Consider the following 27789-nt stretch of genomic DNA (forward strand, 5'->3'; position numbering starts at 1 on the left):
CCAGAGACATGATATTTTAATGTGAGAGAGTTTAGCTCTCATATTGAGAGGGTTCATCTGATGAGATGAGATTTCATCCTTATGGAATTGGTGTAAATCACTCTTTTGGTAATATGCAAATACATCAAAATAATTGCATCTTTTTCTCAGGATTCTACTTTGAGATTGTGGAATATTGAAAAAATGGATCATATTCCTTCAGTGATAGAAAACAGAAAAGCAAGAGGCTCAAAAATTGCTCAGGTTCTATCACTTTGTTTTTTAACCACACTTCATACTTCATTCAGAAAGAAAATTTGAATGTTAAAGGAAAGCTGTGAGATTTCTAGGCTGAAAACACAAATTGATTGTGTTTGTTCTCCATTTGCAAAGATTGTCAAATCCTTTTTTGGGAGTGGGATGTAGTAATGACAGGTCTTTTTAAAATTTATTTTGATAAGGACACCAGTTTTCATATACAGGTGCATTTTTGTTTTTAGAAAACAGAGCCTTTAAAAAATAAGCATATTTTGGTTTTCTACACCTGATGCTTCTGCAGAGTAATTGGCCGTTTATACAGGAGTATTACTAAACCAAGGCAGGTAATACTGATGTGCTCCTGGACATAAATCAGCTTATATGAATTCTGAGGAGTGTCTTTTTAAAGCTGAGACTGTATGTATTCTGACTTCTAAAACATAGGAGTGTCTTTTTAAAGCTGAGACTGTATGTATTCTGACTTCTAAAACATAAATTATAAATAAATGTTAAGAAGGAAGAACATTAACAAGCCTAATGCTATTGAAACATACTTTTTATTACAGTCCCTCAGTCGGTTTTGGTAGTGGATTTGCAAGATCTTGTGTATATTTTTCTCCTTGTCAATAACCATTAAGTGAAACTGCATGAAAAAGAACTAACTTTTTAATTATTTCTATAATATTTTTATCAGACTTTCTTGTTGAATAGCAGCTATTCAAAAGCAGTGTGCAGCTTTTTAAGCTTTTAAATAAGTTTTATAAATGTGCCAGCAGTGAAAATGTGTACATTCCTAAAAGTATCGATTAACAGAAATTTGAGAATATGGTTAAAATTAATACAGGAAAGGATATTATGGTGCATTTTAGCAATACTGAAAGCATACCAAACAATTAGAAAAATGTCTCAAATTTTTTGTAAATAGTTTCCCAAGTGGTGAATTGGGAACCAATGTTATGTTGACTCTGATAAAGTGGATTAAACTGCATGAGTATGTGTGTAGTCAGCAGAAAATCTTCTTTGTACTGACTACAGTGGGTTAATATTTTGTCTAAAATTATTGTTATGTATCGATTTTCCTTAATTTTTTAATTTTTCTTTCCACATTTCTCCTGTAGTCAGATAATGGCCAGGTAAAAAAAAAAATAAACAAAAAAAGCCCCAAACCACCTAGTGATTATCACCAAGACAGAACAGCTAAAAACTGGATACCCATCAAGCCACCCAAAAAGTAAAGTAAGATACTGTATCAGTTGAAAAAAATAAAATCAGAGTTCACAAAAATAGTTTTATTCAGGGAAAAAACCTCCAAATTATTCATCACAGTAATGAATTTTGAGCAGCAGTATCTGTGTCAAGTTTATGACAGCTGTATGCACTCAGTGCATCTCAAAAGTCAGGCCTAGATATGTGTGTGTATATAGAGCTGTACCTTCATGAGTGAAATAATGCACATCTGTCACAGATGATTAACTGAAATGCCATTTTTGTTATATTTACACCAGTGTGAAGAATGTGAAAAACTGTTCTTATACCTGGAGTGTAGTGACTCTGAAGTGGTATCCAAGTGTGTATTCTGTCGTCTGTCTTCTCCAGTGAGAAAAATGTTGCCATTGCCACCTTCTGTTTCTCCTGATCTTTAAATTAATCTAGCAGTCTTGGGATGTTAACACATTTCAGTATAAATGGGGTGTCTGTACATCTTTATGTAATACACATATAAAGCTAAGACTTTCCTCTAACCTTGCTCTACCGTAGTATTCTGTATGAAGAATAATAAAATACATTGTACTAATCCATTAAACAGCTGTGACATATCAGGTAAAGAATAAAATCCCCAGGAATAGAAACGTTATTTATACTGCACGGTACCAGAGAATAAAATTACTTACTTGTCCTTTGGGAAATTTTAAACAATTTTAAATGAATCACTAGTTCCAAGTTCACTTTACTAAAGAAAATATGTGGATATGTAAATTATTGTGAGGTTTCCTTCCGTTCTTTAGATAAACCACTGTCATGGTTTAACTCCAGATGGCAACTAAGCACCATGCAGCTGCTCACTCATCCCCCCCCCCAGTGTGATGGGGGAGAGAATTGGAAGTGTAAAACTGAGATTTTGAGGTAAAGACAGTTTAATAGGTAAAGCAAAAGCCGCTCACACAAGCAAAGCAAAACAAGGAATTCATTCACTCCTTCCCATGGGCAGGCAGGTGTTCAGCCATCTCCAGGAAAGCAGGGCTCCATCACGCGTAACAGTTACTTGGGAAGACAAACACCATCACTCTGAACATCCCCTCCTTCCTTCTTCTTCCTCCAGCTTTATATACTGAGCATGATGGCATATGGTATGGAATAGCCCTTTGGCCAGTTGGGGTCAGCTGTCCTGGCTGTGCCCCCTCCCAGCTTCTTGTGCACCTGGCAGAGCATGGGAAGCTGAAAAGTCCTGGACTAGTGGAAGCGCTACTTAGCAACAACTAAAACATCAGCGTGTTATCAACATTATTCTCCTACTAAATTCAAAACACAGCACTATACCTGCTACTAGGAAGAAAATTAACTGTATCCCAGCCAAAACCAGGACAACTACTCTTCTTTACTATGGCAAGCAAAGAATCTTTGCTGTCAGTGGACATCAGAAAGTTTTTTGAATAAGACCGTGAACTTTTTTCTAACTTGTTGCCATACCACTTACAAAAATTTTGTAAAGGAGCTTTCAGGCATTGAGACTAAGTTGTGGTTCATGTCTGACATGATGCAGCACAAATTATTTCTGTGTAATAAAGGCTCCCCCCAGCAAGGAGCATGGTAGTTTTTCTACCCTTTCTTAGGAGCAACCCTGAGGGGATTATATCTATTCAGTATATGTGAGAACGTCAGTTAATAAAAGTTAATAAAATGTTTGGAAGTCTTATTCCTAAAAACGGTGTTTTCAAGCTTTTCAACATTTCTTTCTAAAAGGAACTTAAAGTGGGGAAAATAGTTGGAACTGTGCATGTGACAGCCTGGAATGCAGTCAAGCTATGGAATACAAAGAAATCTAAGTAGGTAGATTTTTTCCCTTGTTTAAATTATGTGAATTGTGTAGCAACAATTACACTTGAATCCAAGGTTAAATGAAAAATATTTCTAGGGAATAGTATGTTTTGTACAGATTTATGGCTTTGAGTAAGTATTAGGTGATAAATTGTATTATTTTCCAGCATTCTTTTCCCCTCTTCACTCCTTAATTAAGTATTATTGTTTTGTTACAGGGGCTAAAAGAAAATGCTGTGTCTGTGCTCCTCATGTTTTTTTTTTTTTAAACAGATCACATAAAATATGCATGTTTTATAGCAGAATTAATTTGGCTTTAATGTAGTTAGTAATACTGAAGTAATTTCTGCATGTTAGAAAAGATTAGTCCTAGAATAATTAACGTTATATTAGAATTGAAAGTGTTCTTTGTTTCTTTCTTTACCCTTTTCAGCTGGAAAAATCAAAGCTCCAATTTTTTCTGCTGAAACAGGAAAAAAAGCAGTTGCTTTATAGAGGCTTGGTTCATTTTGAATTAGTAATGTGAATAGGTTGGAAATTTTCTTTTGAATGAATCCTCTTTCTGTTTCCCAAATTGAGAAAAAAAAAAAAAAAGGAAAAACGAATTCTTACATTCTGGTTTTAATAAGATCAGTAAGTTTTATTACTTATTGCTGTTTTCTGTCCATTACCATGACCTGTTCAGTGCTTGGGTGCCACGTGAGTCAGCTTGTCTTCAGCCCTGAACTGATCTCACCTGCAGCAGTAGGCTCATATTTGTATGCAGCGTAGGTTTTGTGGGGAATGTGATAATTACAGACAATTCACAAGATGGAGATTCATCTGCATTTTTTCTGGCTCTTGTACTCCTGTAGTGTGACTAAATCACTCAGTCCCCATTCTAACCTGATGAGAAAGTTGTAAGGCTGTTTTAGACCAAGTCAGCGTGGCTGCCCTTCTGTAGGAGTTATTTGAAGAATAACATGTATAATTTGGCTGTAAATATACCTTAGATGCCTGTTAAATTGCCAGAGCAATCTCCACGCTTTGCAGATTCTGATTACACTCCAGGCCTGTAATCAGGTCTATTCATGAAGATGATCCTTTCCCGATAGCCTTGGGTTGTGGGCCCGGCTCCATGGGTGTTCATGGCTCACTCCTACCTGGTAGCACCATCCTTTTCTTGGTGTGGCGCATCCTTGTTGTGGCCCTGTGCAGGTAACGGGCCAAAGGGCTGGGGCCCAGAGGGAGGGCGTTTTACTGCTGGCAGCAGCAATTCTGCGTGAAGAATTCTCATTAGCTCTGTAGAAAACTACCCAAATCACTTTTTCTGATTATTTAGCTTGTGTGAACATGTGCGTGTTTGGTCAGGCACTCGAGTGTTATGTGTGTGCACAGGTCATAAAGCACATAAGCAATGTGTGCATATGCATATTGTAGTTTATTTTTTTGCATCGTTATAGATGATTGCAGCATGTAATTGAGGCCTGATCTTCCCAGAAGATACCAATCCTCTGCTGTGAGCCTTGGGCAATCGAGACACCGTGGGGTAAAGCAGGACTGGAGCCTAGCTGTAAGCGATCTTGCCTAAGTATTTTTTTGAAATGCTGACATTTATGTATTTTCCTTCAGTCTTTACATGCGTTGTGCCAAAACAAATGCTGACGTGTGCGTGCAATTTGCAGTCGCGCACAGAGAAGTAAGTCTCGCAGAGCGGTGGCCGCAGCCGTCCGTTCCCGGCTGTTCACGGCCGCAGCACACGGCGCTGTTCGCCCCCGAGCTGCAGCTGCCTTTCGGGACGGAGCCGGCTGCCTGATCCCGCCGGCCTGCGAGGGCAGTTCGGGGCAGTTCGGGGCGGCGCGGGGCCGCGCCGGCAGCGGGGCCGGCACAGGTACCGGGGCACCGCAGAGGCGGCCGCGCAGCCGGGCCGATGTATTGGGGGCGCGCGGAGGGTGCGTTTATCGCCCGGCGCCGTGGCTTAGTTGGTTAAAGCGCCTGTCTAGTAAACAGGAGATCCTGGGTTCGAATCCCAGCGGTGCCTGCGCGGGGCGGACTCCGCCTTTTGTCCGCGGGCGCCGTTTTATTTACCGGCGGGGACGGGGCTGCGCTGCGCTGCGCTCCGCTGCGCTGCGGCGGGAGGAGGCGCCGGGCTGCAGCTCCGCCGCAATGAGGAGGGAAAAAGCCGCGATGTGTACAAAAATCAAAGACGTGGCAATTCAGGCATTGCCCGCCCCGGGCTCGCAGCCCCCTGCGGGCTTTACAGCGGGGGTTACGTCCGTCCCGTCCCCCCGGGTTTTTATTCATACAGAGCCAAGAAAATGCCTCTCTCAAGTTTCTTTTGTTCTTGTCTGCAGGTCTTCAATAGCCTCTCAGGTAAACGAAGCTATTCTTTCCTTTTTTTTTTTTTTTCCATCTTGCAGTTTGAGTACGTGTTGGCTAGGTGTCTGATGCTGAGGCTTTTGTCACCCATCAGTACCACGACCTGCCTTTCATCTCTTCTTACTTGCTTGTGTTACATAAAGTCTGGCTTCTCCAAGTGAAAGTTGTAATAACTGCTCTGTGCTGTTCTCCATGTAATTAGTGACACAACAGAGAGAACAGAAGGTTTTCCTAGACACCTTTAAAAATCAAAGGCCAAATCCTGCTCTGTTAGGCTTGTGAATTAGGTTCAGTGAAATTACTCCAAATTTGTATTACTGTAAACAAAGGCAGAATCTGTCCTAAAGGCAAAAGGCTTAAAACCCATTAATACAAGCCCCAGCCTAGCAGCCATATCCTCGGGCATTTTTTGGGCTCACACAGTGGTGATGGGAGTAAGTGGATTCACAGGCGTATTTGGAGGGTCAGGTCTTCAGGACTCAGATCCACGGCCAAATCACAGCTGTCAGTAGCCCCAGATGCAATGTATAAGTCAAATGTCCAGGATGAGCATCTTTGGTTAGAATATTTACCTGCAGGAATCTTTCTTTGAGTAGTATTTACTGTAAAAATGCAACATAGATAGTATTTGATACGTGATAAATATAAGCAAACCATAATTGCAAGTTGCAATATTTTTTTAAAAAATTAGGAGTATCTTGAGATTAACCTCCCCTAGATTGGCATTGTCTAAAAGAAACCAAAAAGAATTAGCGTTTAAGACAATCGGAAAGTGCAAATTAAGGAGGATTTGGGAAAAAGAAGCTGCCGTGAATGTCAGCCAGGTCCCCTGCTGCTCCTCAGCCAGCAGCAGTTTGGACCCTGCAGGAAACAAGAGTTTTGAAAATAAAAATCTTGTGAGGATGTTTCTGTTCCTCTGACCTTTGCAGCTGATACAAAATCATGTAACTTCCTAGTACTGATTTTGAGCCACAGATGAGGTGCAGAGTCCATGGACCTGTGAAATTTTAGTATCAAGAAAACCCAGCAGTTTAGTGTCAAATAAATCCTGCAGTGACGAACAGTGACACCACGGGACCAAACTCCACTCTGGAGGAAAGGGTTGGCTGGGGCGCCTGCCACTGTGCTGGGTGTGTAGGGGAGAGCCACGTCCGCGTCCTCCCTGCATGTGGACCCTGCAGCTTCTCCTCTGGATTTGGCTGTTGGGATAGTGCTCGCTGGACTCCTCTTTCTTTCCTGTTAGGGCCCTGCTTCCTCCACTTACAGCTTTTTTGTGCATTAGGAGAGTAGTGCCTGAAATGAAGAACAAAGGAAAACAAATAGTCTGGTAGTTTTTGCACATGCTGTTTGTAAGCAGACAGATGGGTTCTCAGCTCTTGCATGGTAGAGAGAGATGACTTAGGGGTTCTTTATTCTGGATATTTGTATGTGCTATTACTCTGCTAGTTTCCATCTAGTTTCTGTTCTTTAGCTTGTAGATGAGAACCACCAATGTTAATGAGTATCTAGGTGTTTGTATCAAAATCGTTAACGCTCTTTTTTGATCCATCAGCCGGAATGGCACGATGAGCCAGCCAGGATGGCACCGGAGTGGGCTGGTCACTGTGTACTTCAACATGGGCACCCTAAAAAAAGCCTCAAAATGTTTGAGGAAGGAGGGCAAAATTGGAGTCTGAATCGGTTCATGAGCACAGACCTGATTCGTCTGGATTCTGTAAGAGTGACTCTGTATTTTTATATATTAGTCACAAACATGGACCCCGGCTTCTGTAACAGATCTCTAGGATGATCTGCATACTTATGTGGGAAGTAACATTTTAAGCCAATATTTAAGCAAATTGAGTGGACTGTGGCATATAGGGTCTAGAGCAGAAGTCTTATGAGGAGCAGCTGAGGGAGCTCGGGTTGTTTAGCCTGGAGAAAAGGAGGCTGAGGGGAGACCTTATTGCTCTCTACAACTACCTGAAAGGAGGTTGTAGAGAGGTGGGGGTCGGTCTCTTCTCCCAGGTAACAAGTGATAGGACAAGAGGAAACAGCCTCAAGTTGTGCCAGAGGAGGTTTAGATTGGATATTAGGCAAAATTTCTTCACCGAAAGGGTTGTCAAGCATTGGAACAGGCTGCCCAGGGAAGTGGTTGAGTCACCATCCCTGGGGATATTTGAAAGATGTGTAGATGTGGTACTTACGGACATGGTTTAGTGGTGGAGTTGGCAGTACTAGGTTAACGGTTGGACTCTATGATCTTAAAGGTCTTTTCCAACCTAAACAATTCTATGATGCTATATTTTTTTTGCATAGATTTAATGATACATAAATACATCATATAGGTTGCTTGTTTTGGCTCATACTTGCATGTTTTAAATATGTATTCAGGAAATCCCTTCATCTGAGCACTGAGCTTTCACTGACTGCCCAGAGGGTAGGGTGAAGGGCCTGCTGTGCTGGACAATTTGCTATATTTCTTATTTAGGTAACAACATTAATAAGAAATTCAACAATGTGAAATTCACTTAGGTGTGCCTGTTCTGCTGACAGTAACAATATCTCAGTGTTCAGTTATTTCCAAGATTTGCCACCGGCCTTTTCCTTGGAGAGAGGCTTTGGATACTTTCAGACTGTAATATGTCAGCCTAAAACGGTCTACGTCCATCTGCTTTCTTAATTAATTTTTTCCAATGTTTTGCACTACCTTTTGTCCTTTGTGTACAATTGCAAGGAGGAACGGTAAGTGCTGTCTACAGAGCATGCAAAATTCAACTGTCTCCAAAAAGGTCGTGTTTTTTGAGTGTCCCCAAACAGGAAATATGGGTAGATTCCGGTTCACAAATGGAAGCAGTGCCGATGCCTGTTGAAATTGGTCTTGATTTTGGCTGAGCCGTACATCACCTCACTCATGTTCCTTGCAGGAGTAGTCAGCTGGACTATTCGTCAGTTGAGATAACTTCAGTGGAACTACTCCCATACAAAAGTTTTTGCAGGATTAGAGCCTTTAGCTGTTGTTCTTATGTTACAAGTAATATTTAGTTCCTAAGTTGAGAGCTAGAGTGAGAAACCCAAGAAATGTACTCATCAATGGGATTGTGTAAAGTGTTTTAATACATGTGATAAAAAAACAAACCTCTGTGAAAATGTCAGAATACTAGTCATGCCAAAAAGATTCTATATTGTTTATCATGTGAAATTCTACAAAGATAGGTTTCTAAGGTAGTTTAAAACTTCTAAACAAATCACTAACACTTAAGCTAAATGTGCATGTTGCGTGTGTATGGTTTTTTTGGTTTTGTTTTTTCTTTTACATTTACATGTGGGAATAGGCCAGATGAAGGCCAGTTAAATTAAGTAAGATGGTAGTTACAGAACTGTCAATAGTGTTAAAACTGCATTAAAGCCTATGTGTGGTTTGCCAAGTAGCAGGTAGTAACAGCTGTCTTTGCATAAATATTTGCATTTTTATTTTTAATGTGATCTGAATAAGCTTCCTTCTCCCACTGCCCACCCAGATGTTACACCATCACATCAATAACCAGTGAAGTAAAGCAGCTGTACTCTGTGTATAATCATGTCATCAACTGCTCTAAAATACAGCAAATGCTGTTCATAGACCCTCTGGCCCTTACACTACTGGTATTTGCAATTTTGTATTTGAAAATACACATATAATCAAGCGTGATCTGTTTAATTCCCAACAAGCAAGAGAGAGCCTAGTCAGACTGGCCTTGCCCATTGAGAGACCTGCTCTTTGCTCTTCAGCTGTTTGGCTCTGGACACACTGCTCTTAACTTTTGATCTCTTTTGCCATCTGCAAAATTATAATAATACTTACTGATCTCACAGAGTTGCTGGGAGAGTTAATTAATGTTGTATGAAGCACTCTGAGCTTTTGGATAAAATCAATATTATTAAAGCTGTGTTTTTATTTTTCTTCTCAGTAAGTTCAGTCTTTCTGCAGTTAGGTCATGCTGGTACTAAGCCTCTTCAATGATGCTGGCAGCGTTCACAGGTGCATTTGGACTGTTTCTGGGAAAAGGGGCCTGACTGGCTTAATCTCATTGATGGGGTAGAAAATCAACTTGCAAATAAACCTTTTGAAAGGTTTAGGTAAAGGTGTTCCTTGAAAAATTAGTATGTAGGACTGTTTCAGTCTTTTTGTTGAAGGTGCTTATTAGCTATTCATATTTCTGTAGGTAAACATAAAATAATCTATGTAATACATGTTTTTTACAGGCCAGTATTTTTCTGTCAAGATAGTTTTCCTTTTTTAATCTCTCAAAATATTGCAACATTTTACATAAAGGTGTGTGATTATTATATCAATATATGATTGATATTGCCTGAGAAGAGGTAAGTGTAATAGGTAGCTTATGACGAGTACTTAGAAAATACTTTAAAATCTTTCTAATTGTAAAAAATGCTATTTTTTGATGCCAAACCCAACCAAGTGGCCACAATCTGTAAGAAAGGATGCATACCATATTTCTTATGACACGTTCCCATAATGACTGCCTCCTTCAAATGGAATAAATTAACACCTGGTAAAGACAGGGAATCCTTGCCAGTTAAGTATGATAAACTACAACCTTTTGAAAAGCATATTATAGGAGCTCACATACGACCCTGACCAATTCATGCGATAGACACAAATCCCTAGAATTGTTAATTGTGCTCTGGTCCTTTTATCCACAGAGCGTACAGTGTTCAACATTTTTAAAGCTGTAATGAATCTCTGAAATTATATTAAGGTGGAACCAAAGAATAATTTAATTGCCAACAGCAAGTATACTGTTTTATTATTTAAGCTGGGAGAGCAAATCCACCTGCCTTTGAAAATCTGGGATGAAGTAAACAGTGTAAGTTCTTGAGCAGTAACCGTTTGGGTCCTCTCTGTGGACATTGCACATAGGTAATTTAACCATGATTTTCTCTAATGGTTCCTAGAGTGCACTGTGTTTTCTTAATCATTACTCATGTTTACCTTAATTTTCTAGCTTGTGTGGGCAAGGACAAAATACGTGAGTCATGGATTCATGAACAGGTCAGGAGGCTCTGGATTGTTCACACGTAGTCTGTAACCAAAGCCCCACGTAGAGTAGTATATGGTGCAGTCTCAATCTTGGCAAAAAGATTTTCAGTTTAGAAATGCAGAGTTTTTATAATTAAATATGTTGCCTCTGTATATTCAGTGGCTGTTTATATGACACCTTCCTTTGACTTGGTCTTGTATGGTTTAAATACTAAACCTGCAAAATACATGCCAAAAGAACTTGGTCAGGCGACTCCAGCATGAAGCAGGTATAGCAGTGCTCTGGCCTAAACTGCTTAACAATTTTCATGTGACGTTCTCATGTGTTACAAGTTGAATGTAAAGCCTTGTCTTGAATTAGTCTAATAAAACACTTTCCATCTGGAATAGACAAGACCATAGTTCCAGGCTTTTATAAAAGCTGTAAAAATTAACTTTGTATGAATAAATAAAATATGTTTTTAGGTATGTAATTGGAAGAGAATTTTGTGTTCTAGCAGCTTTTCATGCTTTATCCCAGTGGTGGTGAATTTACTGAGGTGAGAAAGAGAGAAACAAGGAATCTGACTGTCTGTATATTCACAAATAAAGTATGTTTCCTTTTGTTTTCTAACAGCAGCTACATCACTGGAAAATGTGTTTTAATAAGAATATTTATTTTTTAAATAGGAGACTAAACTGTTCTAATAACACTGCTTTATAGAGCTCTGGATTGGGTCAAGTGATTTTTAAAGCCCAGGAACTGTATTTTGAGAGGTGTCAGCTTAGATTCTAGCTTTGTTTTCAGCTGCTGCTGCTGCAGGTTTTCCCTTTTGGTGTCTGACTGACGTAATTTGAACACTTAATATTTGACTTGCATGTGTAAGGTCTACACCAGGGGTGGAAAAAGATGATATATTGGCATGCTTTATTTGACTTAATCACAGCATATACAGTACCTCTAAAGAGCTGTAGGGTAATAAATTTAACGTTATCCTGGTAAGTATATTTTTAATAATCTTTTACCTTAGTTGGCAAAAACTCCCTAATTTGTACCCCTTATTGATTTATAGCTGAATTAGGAGCACAAAACTAACCTGTTCTTGAGAATCAGCTGCTGAGATTCTATCAAGGTGCTAGGAAAGAATAACACGTGAAGTAATATCTCAACAGTTTAGCATTTATATAAAAATAATGTGAAATGGTGAAATAAAAAGCCAGTGTCTGACATTTTAAAGAATTCTCACAGTGGCAGGAATTGCTCCAAAAGATCTTTAACTCCTGTGCTGTTGTGACTAATAATTTCCCTAGGAGTTTCATAACCAGCCTGTTCTGTGAAATTGTATCCAGAACTTATCACAGTCATGGTGACTCCATGCTACTGACTCAATGAAGTTGAGTATGTCAAATCTCACTTAACATAAGAAAATAACTATACTCAAATTGAATCAGACCAAAGGTGCATGTAGCCCAGTGTCCTCTCTGTAACTGTGGCCAATAGCACACGTCTAAGGCAGAACATAAGCACAGGGCAAACGTGCAGTGATATTTTGCCAGAATATCCTACGTGCCCCTGGTGATTTCCAGCTCAGGGTCTTGAACTCTCACATACAGACCTGATCAAATTTAATTTTTCATTTCTTCATGTCTGTGAATAGGAAAAAGTGAAGTGACTCCTGCAGGCAGATGTGCATATTGGAGACATCTTTATCATAGGGACAGTTGCCTACAGAAGGAAAATATTAGAGGCAGTCAAATGTTTAGTGGCTGTTTATTGCAGCAGTGACTGTAGGCTTAGGGGGAGATATTTTCCAGCTTGCCTGTGAGCTGGCATTGCTGCCTGCACGTTATTCACAAAGATTTGGGTGAAAACATTTGATGAAAACATCGAGTGAAGCCACACTGCCTGTTAACCCCAGTTTGTAAGACTGCCCTTTCGTATTTCCTGATACGCTGTTCTGTGATGTGTCATGCTTCAACAGGCATGTCCAGTTACATGGTGTCATGCCTGTATAATGTGATGTGATGTCTGTGTCATGAAAGGATTTGCGAGAGTGTAATATGTCAGCTCTGAACTTGCGGGGGGGAGGGATGACACATGACTGTTTGGGGTACAGTAGTCTGCATATTGGAAAACAAAGACATTTTCCAGTTATTGCTTTGCTGCTTCTAGAAAATATTGGGATGGCTGGTTTAATTTGTAAGTAATTTGCAGAAATGATACCTGTTCCTTGTAGGCTTGTTGTAAGATTTTCATTATCTATTCTTACAGAATAAGACAGTTTAATGTCATTGCTTATTGAGAAGAAAGTGACTTGCCCCCATCACCCAGCAGATCAGTCCCTTGTGTATTCTGCTATTGATATTTACTGTCCAGACCTTTATGAAGGTAAAATCGGCCTGTGAACTTAGAGATAGATATCCCATAGAGTGTCACTTAAAAGACTGAAAACACAACAGAGGGCAGCAGCAGAGAGAGTAAGAGATGGGCACTGAGCAATTTAGATTCTTCCCATTTAGGACCTGTGTTGCTCCATTTTCCAGTCAATCCAGCTCATAAATACACCTGAATAGAAAAAAAAGTTTTTAAAAGCTTAGCTGTATTTCAGTTCAGAGTGAAAACCAAGATTCTTCAAGCAGGGAGATAGGTTAGCTAGGAAATTGCAAGTTTTATGCCTTCCTGCAGCAAAATGGAGAATTTTTCATCCAAAAGGCTGAAATGGCCACAAAATGGGGGTTTCCGTGGGACCAGTGGGAGAAGTGTGAGGCAGTTTTGGAGATATTCTTTGACCACTCTGAAAAATGTTATTTCATTAGCTACACTTGGCTCATGTTCAGAAGTTTACTTTCTGAAGGTGTTTTCACTTCTCCTGTTTTAAATGTACATTGCCTATCTTGGCAATTTGGATTTGTTTTATTAGATGGTGAAGCCATTACAATTCAGTTTATTTTCAGATTAACCTTCTATTTCTATTCCAATAGGGTATAAATGGATTAACAAATGTGCATACTTAAAAATTATTTTTTATATCTTTTTTGTGTAGGAGTAGTATAGATTTGAAAGCTATGCAGCCTGACATCACAGGAGACCCGTGTCCTAAGTGTGATCCTGGCAGTGTGAAAATGGACTTGGCAGTAAGAAATACATGCCTGTAAAAATCTGGCCTACAACTCTATTACATGCATATAGCCTTATTGTTCATTTTGAGAACTATTTTAAAAACAATCACTTTGAGCAAAGGGCAAGTGTTGTTAACACCTGTGAAATAAAATCTACAATGTTAAGGACTCCTACATAGAATCACAGAATCATTTAGGTTGGAAAAGACCCTTAAGATCGAGTCCAACTGTTAACCTAGCACTGCCAAGTCCACCACTAAACCATGCCCCTAAGCACCACATCTACACGTTTTTTAAATACCTCCAAGGACAGTGACTCAACCACTTCCCTGGGCAGCCTGTTCCAATGCTTGACAACCCTTTCAGTAAAGACATTTTTCCTAATATCCAGTCTAAACCTCCCCTGGTGCAACTTGAGGCCATTTCCTCTCGTCCTATCACTTGTTACTTGGGAGCAGAGACTGACACCCACCTCATTACAGCCTCCTTTCAGGCAGTTGTAGAGCCTTCCAGTCCTCAAATGAGTTGAAATCTAGTCTATTTTGAAGTTACTTATTAATGGCTGTGGTCTCTGCTCAGTCTCTGTACATCTCTCTCATTATGGGTAAGGTAGTGAGGTGCAGACCTTGCAGACAGTCCTGTGGAACCTGCAGCATGATCCCTGCAGGTGAGTGCTTTGCTCTGGGTTCATATGCACGAGCCTTGTTCCAGGACATTGCTTTTCTAATCCTGGAGATGTAAGACTGCACAGATTGCACGGGCACATGCGTACTACTACGGTGGTTGTGGGAACTTCTGTTTCACTCATTGGAAGGTCCAGTGTGCAAGTTATAATGCTTTCAGCAACAACAGAAAAGCCAGCAACTTATCTCTGTTTTAAGTCATTTGAAAGATAATGCCTGAGGTATATGAAACAGGAAGGCATCTGTCCTTCCTTTTTGCAACAGGCCTTTTCTTTCTTTCAAAAAACTGTAGTTAAGCTATAATTAAGGTTTAAATATACAAGGATATTTTTAATATTAGTTGGTGAGGTAATCAAGAACTGACCTCACTGACGTCAATGGCAAAACTCCCACTGACTGTGCTGTAGTCAGGTTTTCATTCAATAAAAAGATGATAAAGAATCTGATTCATAATGAAGGGAGGAAAAGATGAATCAACCCAAGCTGCGTGGGTAGAGTTTTCCTGTGTTATTAACTGTGCAGTGCCATCAAAACAACAAGGTCTGTCCTTATCTGCAGTAGTATTTATGATTATTCTTTACTTACATACAACTAAACACAATTAGCCCTCACGTCACTCCTGCCAAAGCGTGTGTTGAGCTCTCATTGTTGTCAATGGAAACTGTTGAGTGCTGAGTTTTTCTGAAAATCTCTTGATAATATTTTAACACAAGAAGTATTTTGAAATTGTCATCTGAATTACAGCTTTTTTATGACATAGAGGTTGATTAGGTATTGTTCCTGGATGATTTTTTTAAACAGATGTGCTTTTTAGTATGTATACTATATACATTAAAAATCTGTCTCTCTTTTTCTCCTGTGATAGCAAAATGTAATGGTCGAAACTATCGTAAGAGCAAATATGACCATTTATATCTATAATTTCATTTGACATCTTTCGCTGAGTGAACATAATGAATGAATGTCATAGCCCAGAAATAATTTCTTGCAGTGTCCCTAATTATTATGGATTTGGGTTAATATTTGGAAAAATGTCTGGTATAAACTATTCAATTAGCTTTGTGTGTTTATACTGATTCATTATATTATATATAGTGCTTTTCTGTTAGAATAAATATTTACTGTCAGTAACAGAAATTGTCAAATAACATGTTAAGTCAGTTGTGTTTGGCCAGCCCTAAGTGGCTATTATTTTCAGCACTAGACTTTTTTTTTTTTTTTATTAACATTTTAATTTGCATGTCATTTTCAGGCAAAACAGAATCACTCAGTTTTTTCTCTGGTCTGGGTTATGCTCTTTTCAGTGCTTCTCATGGTCATTTGGGTTATCTTTATATAATAAATATGCATTGATGCGTTATCTTAATTGAGCAGGGTACCAATATCCTATTATTTCCCTACCTTTAAAGCAACCCAAACCCAGTCCTTGTACAGTATTATCTATATTAGCTGAGTTCTAAAGTTTGTTCTTTTGTTTTCTAATAGAATGTCCTTTAAAGTGTAAGAGCTGTGTGTCCTTAATCACTATAACTGCACACATGTGTGTGATGAAGATTGGGATTATGCAGGCTGTTCAGGTACTATTATCACATGACATCCTTTTCTTTTGCCTGAGAAAATGTATCCAAGGTATTTCTAGCAAATTCCTTAAATGAAACTAAAGTATGTAAGGTTTGCATATTGAATGAAAAAAAAAAAAAGCTCAAGATTTTTACTTCTCGACTCTAACCAGCTGAAAAGATATACAGATCTCTGTCTCCTGCAGTTCTTTGACTACCCAGAAAAATAAACCATTCAGTGAATAGTTAACTTGGGGCGCTTGGTCAAAATGAGTATACTGCCTTGGTTGCCATAGCCAAAATCTGCCCCTGTTCTAAGATGTCAAGAACAGGGTGAACTTCATGTGCTCCTTTAATATTGTTTCCCATGAGGTCAATGGCCATTTCTTCTGGCAGTCTCTCTGGCTGCCCTCTGTGGAAACAGAACCTGGAAGATTAGGGGAGAATTAATGAATTAGTAGTTGGAAACACAAATTTGGAATTATTAAAGCCCAAGGCTGCTGTGAGTTAGCATATCTCTTAAAAAGGTGCTAGTAAGACCCATAACACTGTAGTTTAGATGCAGTGGTCCAAATTCGGTGTCACATGACTAGAAATAAGAGAAGGATTTAGTCACTTATTTTGATACCATCTTGTTGAATCTCTGACTTAATAATTTCCAAATGATTTAACATAAATTGATTATGCAGCTGCTGCTGGTTTCTGTATTTCAGCAGCTCTGAACGCGGGGCCCTCAGGAGATCATAAAAACAGATTTGGGGCTGTCTTGGCACCACTGGCTTTAGGCCTGCCTGACACTGATCATAGCTAATTTGGCTGCAGAGCCCTTGGTTAGTACAGTACAATCTGAAATTGATCCAGATCTTTGCTCTGTGTCTGTTCTTCCCTGTGAAGAACTTCAGGAAGAATATTCAGTAATGACCACTGGAGTGAAAATTGCCCGTAAGGAAGAGAGCAGACTTTATTCAGTAAATACAAATATTTCTGAAACAAAGTTATATTGTGGTAATATAAAATTGTGAATGCTTGCACATCAAGATTTATGTATCGCTAATGTTTTTTGCATTAACTTTTTGTCCCCTGAACTCTGGACATTACAGAGCTTTGCAGAAATTCTAAGAAGCCCTTCTGTGCTGGAACGCATCAAGTAAATTGCCCGCAAATACAGCTAGACTTGTGCTGAGCTAAATGTGGGTACTGCAGTGCCCAATTGTAATTGTTTCCAACTGGGATTACTGTACTTTCAGTAAATCTGTAGACATGGGATGAAATATTTAAAATTGCTTGGCATTTAAATATTTGCTAGTGTGCCTTGCTTTTGAGAAATAGGAAACCTTTGTGATTCATACCGCTGTATCATTGCAATCAACGGACGCTGCTTTGCCATTAAGTTCAGTGAATGTAGGATTGAGAACAAATGAACTCATCAGAATACAAAGTTCTTTGCAATAGGGGAGACAAGAAGAATTGAATTTGTGATTGCTACACCTGTGGCTGTGGAAATGGATCAATGCCATATTGGCTAATGAAACAATGGCATTAAATATTATCTCTTTGGATCACTATTTTTTTTTCAAGCTAGTACAATGCCATTTTTATGGACATAACTACCACTATTTTTTTGTAGTTACATCAGAAGAGCATTGCATAAGTAAGATAAAAAAAAAAAAATTATTGTAATTACTGTCACTTACAAAAGTTGTCAAGTTACTGTAGCAGAATAATATTTTAAAATGCATAGGTTTTTCTAAGTTGCATGAAAATCATACGTGAGCCGCCATATTTTTAGTACTCAACAACATGAATGCATAAAAACATTTTTGTTCATTTGTTCCAAGATGGTCTGTGAATAATGATAGATTCATAAAAGCTAATTACAGTGAACTCCCAAAGCAACTGGTTGGTTGAGTTAGTAACTGAAAAATCAACACAACCTGTCTATAAATGATTCTGACAAAGTGAATACAAATTTAAGTCTAAATAAATACTTATTCTTTTATTCAAATAGGTTTTAAAACTGATTTAATCTTCACAGCACCTCCCCAGTCATGGACAAACCAAAGAATACGCTGCCATGGGAAAAAGTGCTATAATGAAGGATATTTGAACACTGATAGCTGTAAATGCATATGCCAATCTGGGTATCATGGGAATTTCTGTGGTATGTATATTGCATTACCCTGAACTCCTCTCAAATCTGTACAAGATCAAAGTACTTTTCTGTTAGCTACTTTTAATTTAGAATTTGTGACCCTGCTGGTTCTGTCTACCAGCTTGACTGCTTTCTGTTTAAGAGAACGCATAAACGTGTAATGTATAAATCGAGACAGACCCGTGTATAAATTGGTTTTTATTATTGTTGCCTGTTGCAGTATTCTCCCTCCTCAGCCCCTTTGGAACATCTGTTTACTTTTGAGATTTCCCAGACTGAGAACTCTGTACAGAAATGATATATTTAGGAAAAGTAAAATTACCTTCACATAATTTTGATTTTAAGTAGGTACCATTTTGTAACATTCCCGTTCATCTGCCTACAACTCCAGATACTGGTGGATATTACCTTAAGTTGTTCTATTGCAATTTTTTTCAATTTTATTTCCTTATTTCTGTTAAAATAATATTTTTCATTAATTTAGTTGGCTTCTCTATCTGGCACCTTCATCTCCCACTCAGTTAAGGGAATAACTGGAATGTTTTGACAGCCGCATAAATATTCTGGGAAGGGATGACATCTCGGGGCAGTAGTGCATGCAACCATGCTGCTGCTGCCCTCAAGGATAAATAAACAAATGTCAGCTCAGGGGAGTACCATTGATCCCGTGTGAGAGGTTGATGCATATGAAAGAGGATCTTGGATGACTCTACCTTCAGAAAAACGGAAGTGCAAGGGCAGGATTTTTCTTATATTTTCCTTGATTTTGTCTTTCAATTTTGGACAAATATTGTACTGCCCTCTGTTTGGCATCGTATTTACATATGATGTTGTATTATAACAATGCATACAGTTACATAGTCCAGGTCTTAAATCGTGTGAAGGATTTATCAAAAATCTCCTGTAAGCTTTGTGAAAACAAGTACCTATGCTCTCTTAAAACAGTTTTGATCCTCTAAATCACTAAGTATCCTCATACTTTCCTTCCTTTTTTTTTCTCCCCCCCCCCCCCCCGGCACACTCATAGACTACGTGTATACGAATCCACAGGGCTACTGTCTTGTTCATTCAGCTACTTTCTTTCGATGTGGTTCTTACACAATTATTGCAATGATTTTCTATTCACGTTCTTCAGCCCATTTACCACAGGCTCTTCTTTTATTTACATGCTTCGGTCAGAATGTACAACTAGCATCCGTAGCTCTGCTGCACAGACTGAGTCATAGTTAAAGGGTATATTGGATTATGGGGTTTTCTTTACACAAAAGAAAATCTGACTTTTCATGGTTTTAAGCTCCATTGAAGGTTGATGCAGCTTTGATTCTTCTGCAAATCTCTGACATGAGTTTTGTTCCATGGTTTATGCTTATCCTCTTTTTTTGTTTCCTTCTTCTCTTTCAGTAATGTGGTCTGAATTAGCATGCTCATTTGTCAAAATGTTATTCAGTTTTACATTAATCAGAGTTCACTTGCATGCTTCAGACAGCTTTTACTTTTTAGAGATTTTGTACACTGTTCAATACTAAAAAATAGCCTAACCAGCAAGGAACAGATATGAAATCATTACACCTTCAGGGCAGCTATAATTTCCTATCTGTAGCTACTAGCCCACCATCCATGATGACATGCTTCCAGTTTTTGTTTGGGACACTGTTTACACAATAAATACCCACTGAGGTGCCAGAGAGACAGCGTTTGTTTAGTCAGTGTGACACACCAAAGAGAGCAGAGCTTTTTCTATCATGGAAACATACCTCATGACTTAGTGGCAATGGACTCGACATGTCCTGTATCCTTTTCAAGGTAAGTATTGGCACACAGTCTGCATAATGATGTGACATTCACATGTGAACACATTGGTATTTCTGTTTCCCGGTGCTTTAAACTTGCTTTGGCTTTTAGTGAAATTAGCTGAACAGATTATTGTCCAGATGAGCCAACACATTGTCATCCCTGTGTCCTTGTTAATACAATACTGTGAGTCTGGCTGTATTATCCCTGTGAAAAATAAGGAGAATTTTGTAGGTGAGCTCATGCGTCCCTTTACATCCTTTCTCATTCTTCCTGTGGAACAGCCTCACTGATGCATAGTTCCAAATTTTTCCTGTGTTTTCTGTCTATGCATGTTAAGAAGAGCTTTGGAATCATTTGGGAAATAAGCTATAATTTGCTCTTTTATGAACCCAAAAATCACTGTATGAATATGTATTGAGAACTTAGAGAAAAAAATGTGGAAGAATTGTTAGTAATAATTATTTTAGCTGATTCCAAGGATGCTCTCATACCATAAAATCATTAGGACTTTTAAAACTGTGGAATATTGCAGTGAATAAGAAGTGCAACGCTTAGTGCAGAATGGGTTTAACAGAAATTTATACTCAAAAACATGCCACTGGAACTTTAAAAATACAGCTATAGTAGACAAATAAGGGAAATGAAGCCATAAATCAGTGTTAGCGACAACCCCTGGGACAGGTGGAACACAAGTTACATTCTCTAGGACCAAATAAAGGAAGTATCTGGGCCAAATTTTAATGAAAAAGAGTAGCCATAGCAGCTACATTTTAGGTATTGGTAACACAATGAGTAGCAGAAAAAACCTGAAAAATAATTTAATTGTCAGTGAAACATGAGAAGCTTGGTTATCCTTATGCTCTGTTGTGCTTTTCCTGCTGAACTGGTAATTGGATGCAAGTAAAATGGCAGTCTATGATAAGTATACTGGATAGTATAGACTATAACTGTATTCGGTTTACAGTAGAATTGCTGCAGTGCTCAGAGTCCAGTTCACAACTGCACTGTGGTATTGCATTGATTTTTACCCCAGCGCTTGCAGGTGGCACTGGCAGAGCACCAGCTCTGAGTTACTTGCCGCACCATTCCTCAAACGTCAGCTTCCTGAACATCATGGTCTGGCTAATTTATATCAGTCTGAGGTCTTTGCACAAGTTTCCCAGTCGTAAGAATGGATAGAAGACAGCTCTAAATATTACTAGTGTTCCCAACCAATGGGTAATGTTACACCCAGAGAGCATTTTCTAGGCTGGCAGTAGGAACACTACAGGGTAGCGTGACAGGGGAGCTGCTCTGCAGCCTCTCCATCTGCGTTGCAGTTGTGTCCAGCCCTTCTCCACACAGTACAAAAGCCAGTCACTGAATTCATTGGAAGGTGTCTGTTCAGTCCTAATTATATGTTTTGCTTTCCCATGCATGCTCAGTTTTAGATATATGCCTGATTGCATGCAACACCTTATTTAATTTATATTCTTTTTTTTTTTTTTAAACAGAATTGGAGGCTGGAAGCACATTGCTGAGCAACCTCACGTGGCTATTTTCATCTGCTCTGATAACAATATGCATACTGAGCAAAGAAAATATTTGTTCTCTCCCTAGGAGATAGTTTTAATGCACATTCACTGTGTTCATCCTGTGACTTGGAGCTTTCATGTTTCTAATTCCAATCTGTTCGATCTCCTACTTAAAATCTAAAATAAGTCTGTAGTAATTCATGCAGCTAGTGTATGTTTGGCTAAGAATGCATTGATAGTTTGTTTAATTTTCTTCTGTAGAAAAGAAGTAAAGTAATAAAGACAACTTTAGGCCTTACTGAGCCCATTATTTCCCTGAATTTCTGTATGTGAAGGGGAGTCTGAAAACACATTCGTACACCTGAAATGTGATTCAGCCTTATTTTGGCATTGCTCTTCTATAATTTACAAGCAGAAGAGACTAATTTCTGAGTTACTTTAACCCTCATTTAGCAAAGATTTTGTATGTCAAGGAGAATAGTAAATCCTTTAATGACTCCAGCTACCAGAGAGATTAAGCCCCTAACATAACCAAAGCATAAAAGGATTTACCATAAACTAAATTAAATCATCCAGACTCAGCTCATCAATAGATATGAAGCAATGGGCAGAAGAGAGAAATCAATTTAGCATCTTAGTAGATCAGGGGACTCACTATTCACTTGCAGCGCTTTTCCAGTACGCAGATAATAAAAACTAGCACCACTACAGTTTAAATCAATCCAAATACAGTTATTAAATGATAAAGTCACCGGGGAGGTAGGAGATGTGGTGTGACGTTGAAATACCTTTATACTGTGGAGTCACAAGTGAAATAAATTTGTAGGAACTCATTGTACTTGTGTAAGCTGCAGAACCTCTGTGCAACGTAGCAGGATTGGGAAGGTGCTCAAAGGATCCTGGGAAGCAGAGCCGGGGAGCGTGCTGCAGGCAACGAGGTGTGCATATTGGCAGCTGATAGACGAGAGCCTCCTGAAACAATTGGCATAACTGCTGGCGTAAAACAGCGCCATGAGATTATACTTTAAAACTGAATCACGCTGAAAATATTTAAAGGCGAAAATAAGAGAGAAATGAAACAGTGCTGGTCTTGGCCTGGCTTTTTCTCTTTCAGGTGTCCAGAATGACTTGCTGTCCAGTGGAACTTATTGATAAAGTGCAGCTTAACGATTTTGATAAGGAACCATGATAAACGTCCTCAGATTATTTCTGTAAGGATTAGAAACAAAGACAATTCTAATCCTCTTCTGTAATTATGCTGCATGCTTCAAAACTCTGATTTCAATAACGCTGTTAAATAAAAATGAGACCTAATTTACTTAATGGAGCAGGTTATGTAGACCTTCAGTTTTGTTAAGAGAGCTAAGTTACAAGTATAAAAAAAACTAAGATGCAATTAATGCTGCCTTGATAGTAGTTACAAAGACAACTGAACTCTTTCAAGAGAGAATGATTTTATTTTATTTTTCAAGCAATTACCGTATTGTAATTGCTACTCGTAATCTGGCCTGCTTCATACAAATTCAGGATTTCATTGAACATTCAGAGTGTCACAGAGGAATATCACAGCTTTGCACTCTCTTTGGAAAAGTGCCTATACATTGGTGATCTTATTATAGTATTTCTCCATCAAACAATTTGGATTCGCTTTCCTGTAGTACCAAGTTGCTTATATTTATTCCCATCACATTTCATAAAATGAATGTGAATTACAATGGGGTTTTTTCAGCTCTTCAAAGAATAAATGAATAACAAATTCCTAAAGAAGAGTAAGGAAAATAGTTCACTGTGAAGTTTAGCAATGATCTATAATGGATCAAGACAGGAATAGTGTTAAAGTCAGTGCAGCAAAGTACTCTGGAGAATTTTCTTCCCTTTCAGGGCGAGTGTAGTTGTCACTAAATGTAAACCTTATTAAATCCAGGCAGATAGTGTTGTATGGTGGTGCAATATGAACCCTTGTAAAAATAAAACTGGTGGTAAACTATGTGAGATTGAGACAAATAATGCATGTTGCCACACCTAATGTTTTCTAACCAACTTTTCTTTAATGCCAAGTTTCAAAAGAGAACAGTGGTCATTAAAATATATGGGATTGCAGGCTTGCTTATCTACACAAGCCTGTACATGCTACCTTTGCGTTGAAACCAATCTATGGTGAAAAAGGGAGAAATGCATAGAAAGAACTTGTGGAACAGGTAAAATTATAGTCTTAGTTTAAAGAAATCTCAACCAAATTAATGCAGAAGGAGATGCTTGTAAAAGAAGCATAAGCTTTTATGAGTTACAAAAATTAGATACAGAGGGAACTGATGTGGAAAATGCAATAAAATTCTATGTAGTCAGACTGAGACAGAGATTACTCACATGGACAGGATAAGGTTCCAAGTTATTTTAACATTCTTAGTACTAATACTGATGAAATCCATAATCTCTTTTCAACATTGTGTATCATTTTATGATGTCTTCATCTTTTTACTGCACATTTTAAAAAATAACTTGTAATATATTTTGATTACGCTCAGTAGAACTTTATCAGAACCTTATTTTGGTGGTGTTACATGATTTTTTGTTGATCCAATTCTGTCAAAAGCATTAAAATGAATGAACGTGCCTATAGCTCCAGCGTATATAATGTATAACTTCTACTAATTAAGTTTCCTAGAGCCATCTCCATATCACGTTCTTAAATGAGATATGAAGGCTTGAGACTTGGTTTGCAACAATGGTGTCGCTTGGTGCAACTCTTAAAGTAATTTTAAAATGATCTGCAAATCATCCTGAAGAAGAGCACCTAGAATGGGTTCTGCTGGTTATGTTTTCAAGGTGTTTGCGTGGATGTTGTAATATGATCATGAATTCCCCTGTGCCAGTAGATGCTGGAGCATAGGTATATGTAATTTCATATATAATTTTATAATTTGTACATATATTTCTGTGAACACAAATGTGTGTGACTGAAAATCCGGACTCAGAATTTTAAGTTAGTCTTACATGAACACTGAAGTATAACAGTAATTCTTAAACTGAGTGGATTTTATCTTAACAAGAAGTTAGTGGCATGGATAGAATCTGCTAAAAAAGAATGTGCATCTGTCACTTTGCTTTCAGTCCTATATAGTCTACTGTTTCAGTGAGATGCAAGGATATTATTCAGTGGAAACGAGAGATGCACTTTACTCATAATTATCATTAAAAGGGTTAATGCGGAATGTAGAGGTGACTAGATACATTATTTTATTACAATAATAGACTCACTGAGGAAAAACTCTTTTATGACACATTCCATTATTGCTGTTACAGACCCGTAATTTGAAGATTACTGCTCAAAAACCCAGATGAAATTATTTTACAATCATGGGCCCATTAAAGGTTTAAGAATTGTCTGGTTAGATTAGGAAGAATTTAGTTGTGGAAAATGTTGTGTGATTTATTATGCTACTTAAAAAGTGCACAGACACGTGTGCTTGTAAAGCAGGCTGCATCTGCGGAACAGCCAGGTCCCCTCTGTGCTGCGTGCGGGGCCTTCTCACCTACGGGTAAACTTTGTTTGTATTGATCTGCTTCTTATTTCTATATCTTTAGCATAGTAGAAGTATTTATTTTAACATCCAGTTCTCTCATCCCTAGTAGGCAAGATGTGATACTATTGATCCTCAGGCCAATCATCCATTAGGCATCCATTAAGATCCAGAGTGATAGACAAATGTGAATTACAATTATTATAATTCCATCAAAGGGCTGCATCAAAGGCGCAAGTCTGTAGCTCAGCAAGGATAAGGATCACCTGAACCCCCGAGATATTACTGTAGCCACACTTTATATTGTTGAAATAAAAAGGCCTAAAGCAGTATCTCGGTGTGCCGAGAGATGTCCTTTGGTGAACTGTGGTGCTTCCAGGCATTAAAGCCCTTAGCCCTCTGTTTCACCACTCTGCCAGAGTTTTTTACTATCAAATAAGAATCAGCAAAAGGGAACCCGAGTCTGTGCTTCGACTTTAATGTGCTTTCTACGTCCAACGCGATCTGCTTCCCGTAGACGCTCCAGAAAGCATCTGTCATCACCATTGCCCTAAAATAGTTTCAGCCTGGCCTGGCATTTTCTCATCCAGTTCTGCCTTTTCTTTCTTATCTAGTGTTTCCTTTCCCATGTTATAATTTGGTCTTTTTCTCTATTTCCCTGGCCAGATCTAACTCTGAAACTTTGTGCTGAGTGGATTAATTTTAAACAAGATGCGGTGCTATGAGAGTAGCTCCATGGAATGGTTTTATTGTAGACATGTTGGAAAGTATTTAACTGAGCTGTGTGTTTAAAATTACACTCATGAGCTTACGGGCAAATGAGGATCATAGTTCTAATTAATATTTTTAAACTGCATGGCACCCCAGGCAAATTAAGTATGCTTTTCTCTCATATTTTAACCATATAAACAGATGTTTAGAATTGTGCAGCTGTTTTTCTCAATGGGGCACACATAATTAACAAATATCTGAAATACCTGTCCGAATGTGTACCTGGGTGTGCATCAAGTGGGCCTTTGGTATGGAGAACTGATGGTGCACACAGCTGGGCGAGTTACCTGTCACGGGCTCAGGAAACCCAGCTCCCCCCACAGCCCCTCGCTTCCCTCCCTGCATCCACTTCTGTTATTACGCAAGCTTCTTAGCAGTCTTGCACGTGCTTATTTTTAACCTGTTTTTGGGCAGTACCTGACCTAAACCTGAGTCTTAAGATGACAATCAGAAGTTTGAAGCAGCACAAAGCTTTCAATATAGCATAGCAACTGTAATTTATGTTGTTGCATCTCTTTAGTGAGAATCTTACTCACAGTGTGTGTGCTGCTAAAAGGCGATGGTTCACTGTTAGCAAACGCCTCAGCTTTACCTCAGCATCCCAGTTCCTCTTACTATTGTCTCTTGCTTTTCCTATTCTTCCGCAGAAACGTCGCCCTTTCGATACGATCACTCCACCAGGTCTAGTCAGAGTGAAGAGCTGAACCTGGGCCCATTGATGACAGAATAACTGAGTCCCTGTTTTTATAACTGAATTGCACCTACCGCAGCTTGCCCTGGAGGGCATGCCAGCCGGTGCTGGTGGGTTCCTCTGTGTGTGTCGTTAGCAGAGTTAGACCTTAATGTTGGATGGAAACCCCTTAAACATTAATTTTACTTGGGGATTGTATCCCTTTCATGGGAAACTGGGTACAATAACGTATGCTATTAACTGTTTTGTGATGTGATTTTACCAATCAATATTTAATTTAGTGATCAGAGAGTTTCTGTTGTAAATAGCCACAGACTGCACGTCTGGTATCTCTCTTGTGATACAGCCACAGAATGCAAAGATGCAAGTTTTTTAAAGCATGTAGGGAAGATTTTCTGTGTTTATAGTGAAATGCAACAAGACCTCACCTTTGCCCTGGAGGATTAAACTGTGCCCTGTAGCACAGCCCTCATTTGCGTAGTTTAAGAGGTGCTGTCGTGGAGTTTTGTATTGTTGTTGCTGCCTGTAGCTGAATTAAATTGCTGCTCAGCGGGCTGCAGCACTCATGTCAGAGCAGTGCAGCAGCGCCGTCGGGGCTTTGCTCCTTGGAAGAGAGAAGCTGTGCCACCAACAGAGGAGCTGGTGCTGGTTTTCTGGGGGAGGATGTGAGCACCTGCAAACGGGAAAAGAATGAAACGTTCAGGAAATAGGTGAGGTAGAGCTGGTTCATTTTAGCAGTTTGTCACCTGAACAAAGGTGTCTTCCGTCGTCCGCTGTTTTGCTCGTGAAGTTCCCAGTTAACTTTGTCGTCTTGCTGCTTGCTGTAAACACAAGACTTTGTCCGTTTTCAGTGGAGCAGGATGGTTTTACGTCGCTTATATTGATCCTGTGGGTACGTAACCGTGTCTGTCTGTGTGCTTCACGCTCGGCAGGGCCTGGAAGGGTCTGGGTCCCATCCCTTCGGACGAATGACCCGCAGCGTCCTTTGAAGGGAGCGGAGAGCGCGGGGGGCAGCCGCGTTTCTGGGTGGGCTCTTCTCCCTGTGCACGTTGCCGATGGCATCTGGTTTAAAACCTTCAACGCGTTCACCTTCGCGAGCCGCGGCGGAGGCAGCTCCAGCAGCCGCCTTCCCGAGCCCCCGCTGCCGCCCACGGGCCCGCAGCGCAGCTTCGGAGGGCACCCTGTCAGGAGAGGACGCACCGGCTCCGCTGGGCCCAGGGGCTCCCCCAGCCCGGCTGCGGCGGCCGCGGGGCCGCTTCCCCTGCAGGGGGGGGCCGGCGGAGCCGCGGCGGCGCTGGGCGCGGCCTCCCGCTATGGGGCCGCGGGGCTCCTCGCGGCCCGCCCGGCCGAGGGG

The 27789-nt window shown here is 39.4% G+C and overlaps 1 protein-coding gene, 1 long non-coding RNA gene and 1 other non-coding gene across 4 annotated transcripts in view; 2 read left to right on the forward strand and 1 right to left on the reverse strand.

Moving 5' to 3' along the window:
• Positions 1 to 18062, forward strand: part of WDR88 (WD repeat domain 88) — a 35657-nt gene extending 17595 nt beyond the window's left edge. Inside the window, exons 10-12 of one of the 2 annotated variants that reach the window (XR_012044046.1) lie at positions 3199 to 3281; positions 4716 to 4825; positions 18001 to 18062. Coding sequence is in view for 1 of the 2 variants with exons in the window: in XM_072871817.1 (XP_072727918.1) it covers positions 151 to 243; positions 1743 to 1880 (231 nt within the window). In the remaining variant the exon portion in view is untranslated. Of the gene's footprint in view, positions 1 to 150; positions 244 to 1742; positions 1881 to 3198; positions 3282 to 4715; positions 4826 to 18000 lie in introns of those variants that run through there. The other variant, XM_072871817.1, reaches the window with a different exon arrangement.
• Positions 5220 to 5293, forward strand: TRNAT-AGU (transfer RNA threonine (anticodon AGU)). The gene has a single exon. It is a non-coding gene; the product is annotated as a tRNA-Thr (tRNA).
• Positions 15947 to 27780, reverse strand: LOC140656310 (uncharacterized). Its single transcript, XR_012044047.1, has 4 exons — positions 26864 to 27780; positions 22241 to 22424; positions 19899 to 20142; positions 15947 to 16419 (listed from the first exon to the last, which is right to left on the reverse strand). It is a non-coding gene; the product is annotated as an uncharacterized lncRNA (long non-coding RNA).
• Between the last annotated feature and the right edge of the window lie 9 nt (positions 27781 to 27789).

This window comes from Ciconia boyciana, chromosome 9 (assembly GCF_034638445.1).
Source record: "Ciconia boyciana chromosome 9, ASM3463844v1, whole genome shotgun sequence".
NCBI classification, from domain to species: Eukaryota; Metazoa; Chordata; class Aves; order Ciconiiformes; family Ciconiidae; genus Ciconia; species Ciconia boyciana.